Below are 15249 nucleotides of genomic sequence, written 5' to 3'. Positions count from 1 at the left end.
CCTCTCTGGGATGATTGCTCATTTTCCTAAATCTAGCACCTGTGAAACTCTGCAACCAAGTTATTATGTAGGAAAAACAGTTTCATTGTCTCAAGCTACACATGAGGAAACCACCTACATGGGCACATACACAACTATTGGCATAAAATCAGTGCCTTTAAAAGCCAAGCTAAATGTGGTTCTTTAACAGCTGCAGTTCCCTATGTTTTGTCTGAAACAGCTCCCCCAAATTTTGGGCAGTGTTTAAGTAAATTATATTTGTCTTATATGAAATGCTCATTTACATGTTTAAATTTCCCCTGTGACAATCATTGCCATTCTTCCCTTTATCCTTTACCATACCAATATCTTCTGGACATGACTTTGTTCTTAGCTTTAAAACTATTCAGATATATGAATATCTGCCTTCAAAAGCTCACTCTATAAACCTCACTGAAAAGCAGAGAGTACCTTGCTCAAGCTAAGCTTAATACAGAAATGGTGATCAGGCTGTCAAAAAGAACAACACAGACATGGCAATTTAAAGGCCAGTCTGTGATTTAGCCTCATTACTGTGCACCATCATATTTTCTATTCAATCATTCTACCAGGGACAATGATTTAAAATACAAGTGTAAGAGGGTCTTCCAGCCCCTCAAACAGATGTTTTCCCAATCTCAGGGACTGTCAGCTCTGTGAATAGCACAGTTAATAAATCACAACAAGGAGCATGTGCTGTCACTTCTTGAGTGAGAGGTCACCCTGGTCTCCATGCTTCCATGACCCAAGCTAGACCCACTCTGGCTGCCACAAGGAGGGTAACCAACAAACAAACAAAGCCCTCTCAGAAGTAACTGGGGCTAAGTGCTGCTGCAGGGAGCAAGGCAAGTGCAAACACCTCTCCCACCTAACAAAGGACCCATTGCACCAGTGCCCCATGGTAACCAAAGCAGTGGTGCCTAGCAACAGGGTTACACAAATCTCCTAATAGATAGCCTTGCAAGCTAAAACAAATAAGTTAATGGCAGAAAAGCTTACTCCCTTGCAGAAATGAGACCTCTCAAATGTCTTCTTGATTTTTCTTTAAGTCTGGAGTATTCTGGAATCATTAAATGTTACCAGTCCTGTACTAAAAGTGTTATGTTACAGCCCCAACACCAACACTGATAGACACAAGAGGGTTTCAGTTTTGAGGTGAAAAATCATAAATACATGTGTGCTGGTTTCAGCTGGGGTAAAGTTAACATTCTTAAGAGACTGGCAGGGGCTATGTTTTAGATTTGTTCTAAACAAAAGGCTGATAACATAGAGATGCTTTTTTGATGCTAAGCAGAGCTTACACAAAGCCTTTTGTGCTTTTGGTACTGCCACACTGCAGAGCAGACTGGGGGTGTGTAGGAGACTGGGAGCAGACACAGCCAGGACAGGTGACCCCAGCTGACCAAAGGGATGTTCCAGACCATGTGACAGCATGCTCAGTATGTAAAGGGAGGGACATTTGAGGGATGTTTGGAGTGATGGCTTTGGCCTCCCAAGTCACTGTTACAAGTGATGGGGCCCTGCTCTCCTGGGGATGGCTGAACACCTGCCTGCCCATGGGAAGCTGTGAATTCGTTCCTTGTTTTGCTTTGTGTGTGTGGCTTTTGCTTTCCCTGTTAAACTGTCTTTATCTCAGCCCATGAGTTTTCTAGGTTTTACCCTTCTGATTCTCTCCCCAGTCCTGCTGGTGGGGGAGTGAGCTAGGGGCTGCATGGGGCTTGGCTGCTCCTGGGGGAGAAACCACAACAGTCCTTTTTGGCACCCAACTGTTCTGTGGATCTTACTTCCTTTCATGATTTAAAGAAGTTCTGCAGTAATTTGTAATCCTCAGCAAAAGATCATTTTATGATTCAGTATCACCATGGATTAGAGCACAAAACTCTAAGCTATGTTGGCACATAGGCAGCCATTAGGGCATTTGTACACCCTCAAATGTAATATCCAGTTAGCAGATATAATCTCAGAATTATCAGCCTCCACAGCAACCCTTCAAATCCTGTTAACTCAAGAGCAGCTTCTGGGTTTGGAAAAACCAGAAGCTTCAGTGTTGCCACATCAATTCCCTGCTTTAACAGGAATGTAACTTATATATCACAGCTGGTCACAGGCTGTGCCTAAGACTAGGAAAGGGTTAGGTTCTTCTATTTTTTTCCTTAAGTGGGATGCTTTAACCAGTATCCCTTAGCATGTGCCCACAGAGGAGACTTGTCCCTGGCCTTACAGAGCAGAGACTTGTCTTGTTAAATCCCTAAGGACAGTCACAACCTCTCTCTGGACAGGAACATAGAGCAACTAGGTAACTTAGGACTGCACAGGCACTAGGCACAGATTAGATGCACGGTATTGTATTTCTTTGCAACACACCAGATTCCCATTCACTACAACCACACTGACCTATAATGAATAGCCCAAATAAAGCTGGTAACAGCACTGTAGATGGTTGGGATGAACAGCATTTGGGTCACTAAAGGAAATTTAATTTTCTGCTGGGATAACAGCATACAGTGAGACTGCAGAACTGGTTCCTGCTTTGGATTTTTTCCTTTTTTTTTTTTTTTGGTAGAAGCCAGGAATAAGTGAAATGTAAAAACCATTACTGATAAATATCTTTTTCCAAGTTGTATTTTAAAAAACCCTTAACTAATGTTTTTTTCCATATACTGACCAAAATTAAAGCCTATATTTATCTCGTTATGCTTTGAAAAGAAACAAGTCATCAGAAGTCTCTCTGTCACAGCAATGTGAACTAAATGCAATGATTATATAAGTATCAGAAAGTATATACTAACCACATAAGGTACCTGACTATTTTACTGCACATACACTAATGTAAAAGTCCCTGCCTTGAGACTCACATGTTCACAAACATACTTCTGTCATAAGAAAACCCATTACCAGGCAAACGGGCAACAACAATTGAAGCTTGGTTTCTTAACATTTCCCAAATTCTGTACCATGATGTATCCTGACATAATATGATCTTACAATCTGAAGCTCAGAAATCACTATGAAAATCTGCTAAGTCACCAGTTAAATCAACATCTATCCACAGATGCAGGGGAAGTAAGATGTTCTGCAGCAGTTTCATCTTCGTTTTCATCAGCTGGATTGTGAACATGAGCTCATTCCATCTCAAAATACACTCAGATGGTTTCCTTGCTATCTCACAGCTAGTTCAGGGTCAGATCCCCAGACCCCCTCCTAGAACCCATGATCCACAAAACAGCTCCACTAAGATGCTGTGACTCCATATGTCAAATCTCACAGACAAGGTGTGGTGGCTGTTGTGCTCAGCACAACAGAGGGGAAAAAAACCATTCACTGGATAAACACAGACAAAAAATGCAACTAATTTTTTGTGTGCTGTGCAGGCACAGTTCCTAGGAAAAAGGACTAAAACAGCACTGACTATAAAGACATGCTTTATATATTACACTTACTCAAACTGCATTTTCTCCAAAAACAAATCTAACACTGTGGGCAGAGTTTAAATCAGGATCAGAGGTAATGACATAACTCAGATTCAGAGAATAGCTGTGGCTTGTTTGTCTGTTTGTTTGCTTGCTTATAAGGATTTGATTAGAATTCACATATTTAGGATTTCCCTAGAAAACCTGGATTCAGGAAAATTAGGTAAGTGAAGCATGTACAAAATCAAATGACTAAAAATCACAAGACTACATAATCAAACAGAACACTGACAGCTCCAAATAATCCATCTCCATATATAAGCCCATAATCAGAACATGCATAAAAGACTTTTTACCAGCAATGCCATTACTCCCCTACTACTGCAGTCAAGAAAAAGCTTTCTATAGGATGCATAAGTGAAATCAAAATACACGTTTAATTCACTAGTCAACTCTTTGTTCAACTAGTACCAAAAATTCCCCAAAGTTAATAATGTATTCAAGATTCTACACTACACTTACCTAAAATATTAATTCAAAACACCATCAGTAAATATCATTTCTGACCTATTTTCATGCAAGTTGAAGAAAGGAAGGCAAACATGCAGTTTCTTCTGCAAAAGCTAGTTCTGCAATTCAGATGCTACCTTAATAGAAATGTTAGCACAACCATACTCTAATATCTAAGGGCCACACGCTGCAACCTGCTAATGTATCTTACCTACTAAATCCCAAACAATGCCTTTCTCTTTTGCTTAGAAAAGAGCCTGAGTGTTCAGTCAATACTGTCCAAATAGGAGGGGCCAACATCCAAAATAACACCAGCTGCCCTGAAATAAGTACCCAGACTGCAGCTACATCAGAGCTAGAGGAGGATAAGAAGGAGCAGCAGTGAAGAAAGACTGATTCCTCAGCTAAGCATTTTTCTGTGCTCAAAAGGGGACAGCATGGCCTCCACCTCTCCAACAGCCTCCCACAGCTTCTTTCCTGGCAATGGAGAATCAGGGACAAGAGAAGGGAGAAGCACTTTTCCTATTTTCTCTACTGACATGACATTAGAGGAGTTCTAGGGCTTCATCACAGAAACACCAACAGTTTAGAAGCAAAACTGCCTCAGATCCCACTGTTTACACCATCACCACAACAAATGCTTCTGCAAGAAGTCATTACTGCTATTAATAGTACCATTAACTCAATATTGAGCTGCTCATTGGTATATTTGCAGGATATAACCCCAGGCCAGCAACTCCCACTAAAAAACCCTATTGGTTCATGAAACATGCAACATCAACTTCAGGAATTCCTTTAATTTTAATTACAATATTATATTTTATTATATTCCTGACCAATCCCTGCCCCTATCAAGTGCATCTTCACTGCTGGACTGCAGTATTGAACAATCTTATGTCCCATGTATCTATCCAGAAAAGCTGATAACATCTCAGTAGGCATCAAAAGTGGCATCATTGGCTCATGCAGGGCTGCCACATGCTCCCAGCTCTCTTTTCTTCTTGGCACCACTTGCTGCATTCAACTTCAGGAAAGAGATCAGGACTGTCTTGGCACAATCTATGACACACCACCTGAAATCATGCTCTAGGGACAAGTGGGGAGTAAGGAATCATTGTGTTTCAGACCTTACTCAAGAAAAAACAAAATACAAAAAGTAGGAACTATTTCTCCATTATTCTACTTCTTCTAATATGCTACTAAGTTACAATTATTATAAGGCCATAATGAAAATAAAGATCCCTGCAGGAAAAGAAAAGCTATTTCCTACCTACATGAAAAACATAAAATCTTTTCACATTTGAATACATCAGCTACTATGCTTTGCCCAAAGGGAACAGAGCAGATTACAAAAGAAGTCAGTAAAATTTTTAAAGATTTGCAAGGCTAAGTAGTTATTTTATTTTTGTAGATGCTGGCCAACACAATAGTTACTTCTAATTCCAGACTACAGTGATACTGAAAACCACCATTCAGTCACAGCAGCTTTGCCAAAGATTTTCTGCAACAACTGCTCAGAGTTTTGTCAATTGCCTTCCGTAAGTGTTTACTTTTGAATAATTCAGTATCTTCAAAACCCACACATATCTCCTAAAGTAAGTATAATGAGGGCCAAAGACATATTGCACATATGTTGGCAGTCTTTTATTTGAAGGCAAGTTGCTAGTTTCACAAAAGCTGCTAAGCTGCATGTCCTTATTAACTCCCTACAGGTGGTAGGTCTGAAAAATCACACGTGCTTACAAGCCACTCAGCCCTCTATGAAGTTTCACATTGCACAGTATTCCAAGCTGAGCAACTAATGTGTCTTTTCAGGTACTTCAGTAACCTTTTCCCAGGGTAAATAAACCAAGCAGCAATTAAATTGTACTTGAACTCCTGGGGGAAGGGAGGGATTAACGACAGTGAGGCAACATGATCCAGTGGTAACACTTAGAAGGACCTTCAGACAATGCCATTCATACCTTCTGACTTGGAGGGCCATCACCTTCATCAGAAATGCCATCTTCCTGCTGATCATAAGCAGGGCCTCCCAGGAGCCTTATTCTCTTCTCACATTGCTTCTTTGCCACTGTCAGCTGATTAATATACCTCTTCACATTGCGAGCCCTTAGGAGGTCAGCTTTCATTGCTGCAGTTTCTTTTCCTTTTGAATCTAAGAATAAAGCAAATCAGAGAGAGTATTTTACAACAGGAAAACATCCTTGTACCATTGCTTCTGTGAAAAGCAAATCAGAGGCAGTATTTTACGACATGAAAATATTGTAGCACTGCTTCTGTGACCTGTCTGATCAAAGCATCTGTCATCCATGAATCAGCTATGCTCATCAGTACAGATACTGGCAAGTTTGCATTTGAAACAGAATGATGATTTTGAAACATTCTGCAATGATAACTCAAGGGTTTACACAAAAAAAGTTGAGGAAAAAAATCCTTATTCAAATGCATAGCAAAACCCAACCCCCCCAGCTCTTTTTATAGTTTGTTGGAGGACACAGCCCAAGATCTCTATACAGGATGTACATTTATCAGATGGCATTAAGGAAATTACCTACAGCCATGGCAAATGATAACACATGGAGCTGATGGCCAGTATACCTCACTGAACATAGCATTGACTGCCTGGAGTCACGAGGGACTGAGCTCTCTTCCCCCCAGCCCAGCATGACACATTCCCACACATCTTATTTGCAAACCCAAACCTCTTGTGCCTGATGTGAACAGCGTATCATACAATATCCCCTCCAGACAACTGACCAAAGTTCACTCAAAATGGTCAGATGACTAAGAAAAAAAATCTTATAATGCCACACCAACACTGCACAGTACTGTTAGAAAGTAAAGTAATGTGAAGATGACAGTCAGCTGAATAAGACTTAGTTATAGCCAGTGCTATGGTTGTGCAGTCTACATTCCATCCCCTTCAGCTAATTACCAGGGTTTAAAAAAAAGAGCAGCAGATAAAGTAGATATAAAACCTTATTGTGCAGAAATCATGTTTAATATCTGCAGGATGCAACTGATTTACATTTATACACTGGTTTTATTTTCCTCTTGCTCAATGATAACATTCATGCTTTTTTGGGCTGGGGCTATTATTCAGTAGCAAAGTACTTGGCTTTTACTTGGCTCTGGATTATCTGACTGCCCAGGGATAAATAGTAAGGATCTATTCTACTATGTTTTCAAACCATTAAATGCTAGCAAAATCATGTAGATAAAAACAGCATTTGATTTTCACATGAGTTGCTGTTAATAAACAACTACATAGTTAGGTTTGTGACTGCAAACACAGCAAAAAGGAAGTCTCTCAGAAATTATTTTAAATCCCTATTTTAAGCAAGTTTCTAATACATTATGGCAACTTCTCCTTTTATAACTGTTTTTATCCTTATATTTCCAACTTAAAGCCACATGTAAGTATTGGATGCAACTCTAAGTTGTCTTTTGCATACTGAAGGACAACTCAAGGTACATGGAGCTCCCTGAAGTTCTACACATAACTGAGTCCAGATATTCTCCCATTATCTTCGCCCATATCTTTAATCTCACTTGATTTCCTTTATGTATTTATGTTGGTAGGGATGGCACCTGATACAAATACTCTTAGTATTTTAATGGATGAGTATCATTTGCATCTGAGCTGCCATATAATAATGAACTAAAGAAACTAAAGAGATGATACTCACTGAAGCAAATGATAAAATTACCAAAAAAAAAAAGCCATCTGTTTTCCTGGCATGTTATCTCCACAGGGAAGTCAACAGAGCATTTAATTTAGTGTTTCAGTTCCCTAAACAGAAGTACCAGTATTAATAAGAGAAAAGGAAAGGAAAATACCTTAAGGACAGAACAATGCTCTCCCCCAAATCAAAACATTTACAGCTATTACAAATACAGGAACAGAACTTTAAGATTAAAACCCCGACCTTCTCCTTGCTGCAGTTGACTCTAAGATGATTTTTACAAGTTATCAATTCTTTCAATAGTTTAAATGCTTTGGGCTCATAATGCATACTTGAAAACCCACAAACAGTACAATGCAATGATCACTCAGCCTTCTTAAAACAAAAGTACCCTTCTTGATGGGAGCAAGGCATTCTTGAAGGGTTTTCAAAGTATGCATGTCTACTTCACTTGAAATCTTATCATCCTGCGACTGCAGCAGGCCCCCAGGAGAGATTAATGAGCCCACCATTTCCAGTGATTATTTCCTGTCTTAGCAGAGACCCTTCAAAGATATTTACCTCAGCTCTTCATATCCAAAAGGAGCCGCTCCAGCCAAGCATCACTCAGGGCAGTTCGAAAGCTGACGCTGCCAGCCTGTTTCTGCTCCATGGATAAACAGGACTAGGCACTGTGAAAGGGCCAGTGACATCCTTCACACATAAACAAGAGGCTGCTGAAAAGCAGAGCAGCACACAATGGGGCTGATGTGCTACAGGGCAGGAAAGACAGCATGGAACTGGGGACTAACACTTCCCTCTTCCAAATGATGAAAGATAAGCTAGCAAATCAGGAGAAGCATTTTCAGCTCAGCTGGAGAAGGTTAGGTGGATCACTGGTTTTCTCCAAACCTTAATGTGTTTTGAGATTTTAGAGATTTTCAGACCTAAACTGCTCTGCTTTTGTCCTATTAAGCACTATCAAAACAATATTTTAAGTTATGAAGACTTCTCTTTTGAATATATTCTTGTCTGATTCCATAATCACCAAAATACCGAGACAGAATTAAGAGTGATTTTCCCCATTTCTGAGCATCAGGAAAGATGATGGTCCTTACATTCAGGTATCACTGCATAAACCAAATAAAACCAGAAAGGCACAAAAGGAAAGGCTTGTATTCATATACCCTCCAGCAAGCTCCAATAAATAGAAAAGAAGTAGATTTCTGCTACTAAGAGACTGTTTCACCACAATGCAAGGAGGAAAAAAGCATCCTTTGAGTAATATTTTTTTAAAGAGTAGCAACTTTGCATTTTGGGTATTTCTTTAAAAAAATATTATTAAAAACAAACAAAAATCACTCCTTATCAGCAAGACAAGAAAGATGCTACTTTGGGATTTCCTGCCCACAAGCTGCATACACTTTACCAACAGCAACTGAGCAGAGCCCCCACCTTCAAAGGAGCGAAGTGTTTTACTAACTTCCTCCAAAATAATTCTCCTTATCTGGGGAAATTTTGACAGGACATGCACTGCCATGGAGGAATTTCAAATCCCAGAAGGGTCCTGTGCACTGCTCCCAAAGGCAACACAAAGCAATTAGTACCAAAAGCTGAATTTCAAACTCTGCTTATCAATCCGCAGTTGTAGACAATTCAATTTGCACCAAACAACATTAAAATATAAATAGTTGAAATGAGCTCAAACTTACCAAGCAATCAAAGCTATGCTACCTGTGCAAATTGTCTTATTCTATGCATTTTAGCACATCTGCAGTAATTTCTGACAAAGCTTCCACACTGTCTTCTAAATCACTCCTATCTTGACTTGAGCTAAGCTAGAAGTACATCCCCAGAAGCATATCCTAATCCACCAAAACGATTTCTGCAAAGTGATTTCTCATACCTAATTTTCTTTCCTCTTCTTTTTTCCCCCCTATGGTGGCCTTGGTACTTGAGGAGGTTTATATCTATTAAATAGATCAAACTGAAGTACATATTCACATCATCTATTTTTAAGTCAGAATATGGGGCCTTCCAAATTGTCATGCCACAAAATGTCACACAACCTTTATTATCCTTAAGCACACTGGAGGATAAACAAAAATAATGCAAATTTGCTTAAAGCAGAAACTTAACTGTATTTTAGACATGCATGACCTCTTAGTAGTACCAGCAGAAGGCAGAGATTTCTCATTTTACCTACAAAGTTATATATGGCAAAAGCATGAATAAAACTGAAAACACAAGTTCTTGTTCCTTTATAGTTTCAGTAACTACAAATCCATGACACCTGGCAGCACATGCAACAGCACTGATCAGCCCTACCTGTCACTGAAGGAGCAACACACATACTCCCCATCACAAGGTTTTTTGCAAGATTTTTTCCAAGAGCCAGGTTAAGCACATACAGGGCCTCCTAAATGCCATGCTTAGTATTTAAGTAGTGAAGATCAATTTAATATTTTTGTGTAAGCAGTAACTGGAACCTTATATATAACTTACAAGTCTTTATAGACCTCCTCCAATCGTAGAAACCTTGAATTACAAGTTTTAAAAGCCTACATAGGCCTGGAAAAGCATTTGTTCAATTCTGTGAGAGCAGGATGACCTTTAAGAATAGCAGACACTGTCCTTCTACTGCCCAAGGTCCAAGGAAAGGACCTTGGGCAGCTCTCCTCTGGTCTGACAAAAGACTGAGAAAAAGAAGTGTTAAATCCCAACCACTTCCACAGACAGGTCTGGGAAAAGGGGCTTACAGGAGACCATGGACAAGTTAGGCTCTGATCATTAGCAGTGTGTCATACAACACAGCCTCCCACTCACAGCCACAGCTGAGAAAAATAAAAACTCCAGCAGCAGTAAGGCAAAGCTGAGCCTGGGAGTCAGCATGTACCATACAGTAAAATAAAATCCACCACAGAGAGCCTCTGTCTGCAGGTCCTTGCAACCCCTTTGGTCACGTCTATCTGACCAGTCAGCCTCTGCCCTCCCTCTTCCACTGCACAGCATCCCCAACTGAGAGATGCATTACCATCACTAGCAGACACAAAGGATCTCAGGAACAGAAAGAAAAACTTCCCCTACAAAGCTGATTTGCAAATCACAACTAAAAGCAAATAAATGTACCACAGACTCTGTAACCTTTACCCTCATGCACATGGATTCCCTGCACACTTACTGCTTGAGCATGACTTGCAGGCACAATGTCAGCTCTTTAAGCCTTGCCAGAAAACTGTGCAAAAATAATTGTGTGTGAATGTTTATTCCTGTGTGGAGGATGCAGGTCAGGGGGAGGAATCATAATAGAGTTTCGACATAATTAAGTTACATGGCATCTGTAATCTTCTGGAACCAGTACCCATTTTACTTCACTTTATATTATCATCTTGACAAAACCCACACATCACAACCCACATAACTAAGCTAGCCCACAGTCCTTTTTTTTTTTTTTAAAGTCCCTTTTTACAGCTGAACATTCAAGCCTCTGAGAACCACAGCACCTGAGAGGCCTGCCCAGAGCCAGGCCTGTTCCTGTGCCACTTGTCAGCTTTGCTTATAAAAGCAAATATCTAGACACACAGTGGGAAGGCTCAGCAGAGAAATCTTCTGCTGCAAGGCAGCAGATTTCTCCACACAGAAATGGCTGCTTATTTGATCTGTCTCACAATCCCTGCTTGAAAACGAGCAGTTTTCTCAACAGGGATGCCCTGGGGTTGATTACACTGCAGTGTCTGAAAAACAGCCCCGTCCAGTCACATCCAAGGGTGGTTTCCATTCATACTGTAAAGTCATGTGTAAGGTGGAGGGCATAGAAAATTAAAAGGCAAATCAAACAAATCCCTTTACAAAGAAATCTATTGAGAGACCTGCTCTGTGTTGCCTTAAGACAAGGTACGTGCATTTTTGGGGTTTGTTTTAAAAAGCAGCTAGTAAAAGAACCTTGCTAAAATTCTGCTAGGATCCTGCAATACAATATCAGTATGAGAAGAAACAAAAATGTGTCTGTTAAAATTAGCACCAGTGTATTTAAGCAGCTTCCTATTCATGTTACAGCAAATATCAAGTTATTATAACAATTTACTTTTGTCGCTATTTCCCATTTGGTGTTTTCGATACCTTTTCTTTACAAAAATTTAAGATTCTTGCTTCTAGAAACTTGCATATCATCTGTCATTCATGCTATAATGCCTAATCCAGGTATTTGTCCTCTTACAAACTGCTTTAATAGATCAAAATGCAGTAAACATTTTCAGATAAGCATTTAGAGTCCTTCAAAATCTTCAGCAGATAAGATAGGTTTTGTAAAATAAATAAAAGCAAACCAACAAACAACTGAAATACTTAAAATTTAGCTTCAGTTTTAATTAGTTCAGTATTTAGAATGAATCTGAACCAAAAGGTAAGATGAGGAGAGCTGTTTATAATTAAAGGTGTAGAAGCATGTGACTCTTTGAACCATAGCACATGTGACTGTAGAGAGAAGTACCATCTGAAAATACCAACAGGAAGAAAAACCAAACAAATTAAACAAACAAAGAAAAACAACAACAAAACTACCCCAAAACCAAGCTGCCTCCTACAGTCACTGCTTGAGTGATCATGACCATTTTGGAAGAAGATACAGAGGAAGACACTGTTGGAGAAGTGAACATGTACACACCAGATTCTGCCCTTTTGTGCCAGTGTAAAAGAGGGAAGTGCAGTGTCAGAATGCAAGGAAACAGCTTCTATTTACAGTGGCCTGCACTGCTCCAAAATAAACTATCTACCCCTCTAGAAACAATAATGCTGTGTTATGTTTCTTATTCAACTTGTGCAACAGCCAAAAGCAATTCTCCTGGCCACAGAAATTCTATCATCCACCCACAGCTGGCATCAGACTGCAAACTTCTCACATTACTTTGTGTCCTAACATTTTAGACCTTTGACTCTCTCAGGGAGCCAAATGCAAAACTTACTGCTTAACATGAATCAGATGCTTCTGTACATTTTTGTTTGCTCTCTTATGCTCACATACCAGCAGATTCAAGTGATAGAAATCTGATAAGGAATAAATCCTACAACATGCCATTGTTTAACTACAGAGGGTTTAATAAAATCATGTGTAGAAGTACTTTAAAATACTCTCTGATTTTATTAGTGTCCTAACAGCTAAATATTTTGCCAATAGGTGGCACCAGCACTAGTTAAAAAGTGTAAAGAACCCTGTCCTTACTGAGCAACAAGCCTTCCTCTCCCACCTTACTGGGCACCAGCATTAAATGCATACTTTGGCATCACCAAATAAAATAGTAAAAAGGTCAGGTAACTGTAGCCCCTATGAGAAGTCAGTCTGAAATCTGGTCCTCAGGCTATTCATCCTTTAATAATAGACACCTAATCTTTTTGGAAAAAAGTAAGTATTTTTGGTCAGTTTTAGAGACTTAATTATGTCTTCTTACCCAATAGTAAAAAGCCCACAGTCCTGCTCAGGAATACTGATTGCTAGTCATGTGGCTGTGCAATGCTTCTTTTGCTAAAAGAATAAATAGTGGTTAAGTGCTCACTACTGCAGAGTTTTGGCCACTCTGCTACACTAACTGCTCCTCAGGTTTTTGCTTATTCCTTCTTCCATTGAAAACACTGCCTCAGGGAGCTCCCATATTTCCAAATGATGGAGGCTGAGACCACTCTTGTGTGGAACCCCAGCTGAGTACTGCATCCAGTTCTGGGGACCTCAGCACATGAAAGACAGAGGAGGGCCATGAAGACCATCAGAGGGATGGAATACCTCTCCCAAGAAGAAAGGTTGTCAGAGCTGGGATTGCTCAGCCCAGAGATGAGAAGGCTTTGGGGACACCCAACTGCAGCCCTTCAGTACTTAAAAGAGGTCTGTAAGAAAGATGGGGACAGACTTTTTGGCAGGGCCTGTTGCAACAGGACAAAGGGGCAATGGTTTTACACCAAAAGTGGGACAATTTGGATTACATAAAAGGAGTGTCTTTTACAATGAGGATGTCAAAACACTGGAACAGGCTGCCTAGAGAGGTGGTCCCACCCCTGGAAACATTCAAGGTGAGGTGGATGGGACTCTGAGCAGTCCAGTTGAAGATGTACCTGCTCATTGCACAGGGGCTGGAGTAGAGGATTTTGAAAGGCCCTGTCCAACCCAAACCACTCTATGATTCTACATCCACATACGTACTATCTACACTTGCTCTACTCTTACACTTTGAGAGCAGAATGCTGGCCAGCCAGAGCTCAGCTGCTCTAGTTCAACACCCAGGCACTAAAGAAGCAGTTACATTAGCAGGACCCAACTTTGCCACAGGAAAAAGGAAGTAGCTATCAGTAAGACTCTCTCTTGCCAGGTTGGGGTCAAAGCTAAGAGATGCCCTTGACACAAAAGGCAAGAGCTCATTTAGCAGCAAAGAAGGAACTGTCATATTCATCCAGCTGCCATGCTCACACATCACTGCAGGTGTGCACCACATGCTGGGGGAGAAGGTTAAAAAGAGAGAGACAGAATGAGATTGTGCAGATACACTTTGATTTTGCATAAAGCTTACATTTAGTTATTCACCATTAAATCCAGGGGTAGCATTACGCTGTAGCATCCAGAAAAGGAAACATCAAAACATGATGCTAAGTAACATGGCAGTCTGTTCTACAAGATTTCAACAATCTTTATGTTAGCAGTGAGCTGTGCTGGGTTTTCTTGTTGGGTTTCATTTATTTTAAGAAGGATATCACAGTTTTTCCTTTTGTTTTTAAAATTCAGGAACATATTATATTAATTACCACATTAGGTAAAATGCCTCCACCTCCTTTAGGAAAAATATGGCACAAAACGGTCTTCAGAACTAATTTTACCCCTCTACAACTCTGATATTCCTCTTAAGAATTTATTGTGCATACAGAGAGCCTGAAAAATTTTGGTAAATGAAAACCTGAGTAGAATAACTGAAATTAAAAATCTGCCCTAAATTTGTGTGAACTATAAAAAGACTGTATTGGCATACTTTTGTTGGGAACACTGTTTCATATGTGTCAAGCAAAAAAAAAAAAAATCACCTTTTCCAGACAATGTGCATGACCACTGGCTATTTAATAAACAAAAGGGTTAGCCCCAATAGCTAACAGAGCCAGCAGTGGTCATCAACCCTTAAATTATTTATAATGTTACCATAGGAATAAACAAAAAATAAAAGTCCATATCATAATAATAAAAGTCAATGCACCACCTAGTGAAATTTGTTAGGCTGGTTTTTTTTTTAGTACAGGTAGAAATCAAGAGCCCATAAAATGCAGAATCAACTTTACCACATACCACCAACTCTATATTTTTGTATCTGTTCTGCAGCAACAGACAATTGTAGCTTCAAAAAAAAAATCTTCTATTCATGATTTAGAACAGTAGATATTTAAACAGATAAAGTCAAGTGAGATAGAGGAGAATTAATTAATAAATAATTCATTGTAGGAACATGAACTGTATCAAAATATTTCCCAAATCAATTATTGTCTCAAAAAGACCAATGGTAGCACAAATGGAAATACAGGCTTAGCAAGATTTGATTTTTCATAATGCTCTCAGAGTTAAATTCCCAATTCTCATTTTATTACTTTATGAAACAGACTTTCCATTCAATTATCTTTTATCT

The 15249-nt window shown here is 39.6% G+C and overlaps 1 protein-coding gene across 1 annotated transcript in view; it reads right to left on the bottom strand.

Moving 5' to 3' along the window:
- The window catches only part of SNX25 (sorting nexin 25), an 82658-nt gene that overhangs the window by 26557 nt on the left and 40852 nt on the right, over positions 1-15249 (bottom strand). The window contains exon 7 of the mRNA XM_036382011.2: positions 5903-6093. Within this exon, the coding sequence (XP_036237904.2) occupies positions 5903-6093 (191 nt within the window). The remainder of the gene's footprint in view (positions 1-5902; positions 6094-15249) is intronic.

Source organism: Molothrus ater, chromosome 4 (assembly GCF_012460135.2).
Source record: "Molothrus ater isolate BHLD 08-10-18 breed brown headed cowbird chromosome 4, BPBGC_Mater_1.1, whole genome shotgun sequence".
NCBI classification, from domain to species: domain Eukaryota; kingdom Metazoa; phylum Chordata; class Aves; order Passeriformes; family Icteridae; genus Molothrus; species Molothrus ater.
Note: the sequence above shows the minus strand (reverse complement) of the source record. Positions and strands in the feature narration are given on the sequence as shown.